Genomic DNA, 2,500 nt, shown 5'->3' with positions numbered 1-2,500 from the left:
AGAGAGGGAAAGGGGGTACAGAAAGAAAAGGTGTGAGAGAGAGAGATAGGGAGAGAGGGAGGGGGAACAGAGGGAAAAGGTGTGAGAGAGAGACAGCGAGAAAGAGGAGAGAAAGATAGAGATGTGAGGATAGAGAGGGTAGGGAGAGCAAGATCAATGTCCAAGAATTAGACAGAGGGATAGAGGGAGGGTTATGGACATGGAAAGATAGAAAAGATATATATATATGTATATATATGAGAAAAGTAAATCTGTGAATGTGCAGTGTGTGCACACCTGACTGGAGTCCTGTGTGCATACAGTACAGGAGTGTTAAAGAGGACATAGAATGGATGAATTGAGTATTGCACTGTGTTCTCTGATGTTAACATTGTATATATTCAACTTTGATTTAAAAAAATTAACTCAATTGCAATTTGAGACTAAATAAAACCATATATTTAGGCTGGGTATTGAAATGGTCCGTTTGACTAAATGGCGCCCTCTTTGGCAATCCCAATTGAACTTCAATGGCTTTGCGATGTCTGACATCACAAGCAAGCAGTTTTGCTGAATCACCCATTTTTTAGTGTCTATTTCTAAGTTCAAGATTTTAATATGAAGGAGGGCACAGCCATGCCTCATGTTCATGATAGCTCTTTGTTTATGCACAACCTCTCATAATTCGTGAAAACCAAGAAAAAAAAATATTTCCATTCTATGTCACCTTTAAACTGCAGACGTTAAACTGACTGTAATCCTGTGTGCATACAGGAGTGTTAAACTGCAGACTTTACAGTGTGTACACAGAGGAGTGTGTGTGTGTGCAGTAGGAGTGTTAGTGTGTAAATGTAGTGTGTGTGTGTGTGTGTGTGCAGTAGGAGTGTTAATGTAGTGGTGTGCGTGTGCAGTAGGAGTGTTAGTGTGTACATGTAGTGGTGTATGTGTGTAGAGAGGAGTGTTAGTGTGTAAATGTAGTGGTGTGTGTGTGTGCCATCTGATCTGTGAGGAGTTAAAGGAGGGGAAAGTACAAACATTATGGGACATCAAGCTGTCGGCATGGCGACAGAAGGGTGCGCCAGTGTGATCACACACGAGGTGGCCTTGTTGCCACAGTGATGGCAGAGATGCTATAGCATGGTCTGTGTACATTTGAATGTCATTTGGGCCCAGCGTGTGTTACTGAAGTGTCTGTGTGTGTGTGTGTGTGTGTGTGTGTGTGTGTGTGTGTGTGTGTGTGTGTGTGTGTGTGTGTGTGTGTGTGTCTGTGTGTATACAAGGAAATGATACATCCACAAATGGATTCTCTCTTTTTTCTCCTCCACTCCTCTCATCTCCTCTCCTCTCCTCTCCTCTCCTCTCCTCTCCTCTCCTCTCCTCTTCTCTCCTCTCCTCTCCTCTCCTCTTCTCTCCTCTCCTCTCATCTCCTCTCATCTCCTCTCTTCTCCTCTGCAGGTCCGTCCAGGCAGAGTCCACTGCTGATCACGTTGAGTGGAAACTACACGTCCCCTCTCAGCATCACCAGCTCCTCTAACAAGGTGTACCTGCACTGGTCCTTCGACCACACCTCCAGACACAAAGGCTTCAGGATACGCTACTCAGGTGAGTGCACACACACACACACACACACACACACACACACACACACACACCTCCAGACACAAAGGCTTCAGGATACGCTACTCAGATGGGCACACACGTGCACACACACACACACACATACAGTACATAACACATGCTTCAGAATATGCTATGCTGGTGCACAAAGACACACACACACACACACACACACACACACACACACACACACACACACACACACACACACACACACACACACACACACACACACACACACACATGCACACACACTACTCCCTGTTTCCCTGCTCATGTCTAAGGGCCCAAACATCTATTTTAATGGAGACATGAGATTATCATCATCATTACTGCGGCTATTGCACATGTATAAAGTAGGCAGAGTTTTCAATGCAAACATTGTTCACAATATGTTCTCAGTGAAAACATGCACGTCAGAGGACTGTTTCACTAATGTAGAAATGGCAATTAAAATGGTTTCATTGCGTTGCATGACTCTTGCATGAGAAATACTTCCCAAAACAGCAACAATTATACAGACGTGGACTCCAGTCATCCTTTGGGGGGGAGTTGTCCATGTAAACAACTTAAAATATACACTGGTACGCAAACATGTCGACTCACTTTTTGATCAGATTTCATTTGAATGTAAACAGCAGAGCAGATGGGTATACATCACTGGTCTAGAGATCTTTATGAAACAGGGAGAATAATAATTAGGCTACTGGTGCTACTATGCTACATACTATATTCAAATCTAAATACAGTGTTCAATGCTACACAGTGGATTTTATCCATTGTTTCTATGGACAGTTGCAGGACATATTTAACAAGTGTTAAATATTGTTACCTGTAGCCTGCCAGTGTTAACCGTGCATACAACACAGACATCTAAATCATGCAGACAGACAGACAGAGAGAC

At 43.4% G+C, this 2,500-nt stretch overlaps 1 protein-coding gene across 1 annotated transcript in view; it reads left to right on the top strand.

Annotated features, from left to right (window-relative positions):
* Window positions 1-2,500, top strand: part of csmd2 (CUB and Sushi multiple domains 2) — a 398,565-nt gene that overhangs the window by 347,797 nt on the left and 48,268 nt on the right. The window contains 1 exon segment of the mRNA XM_062529179.1: window positions 1,435-1,581. Coding sequence (XP_062385163.1) covers window positions 1,435-1,581 — 147 coding nt within the window.

Source organism: Sardina pilchardus, chromosome 24 (assembly GCF_963854185.1).
Source record: "Sardina pilchardus chromosome 24, fSarPil1.1, whole genome shotgun sequence".
NCBI classification, from domain to species: domain Eukaryota; kingdom Metazoa; phylum Chordata; class Actinopteri; order Clupeiformes; family Clupeidae; genus Sardina; species Sardina pilchardus.
The sequence above is the reverse complement of the archived record's forward strand: the minus strand, read 5'-3'. Positions and strand labels throughout refer to the sequence as shown.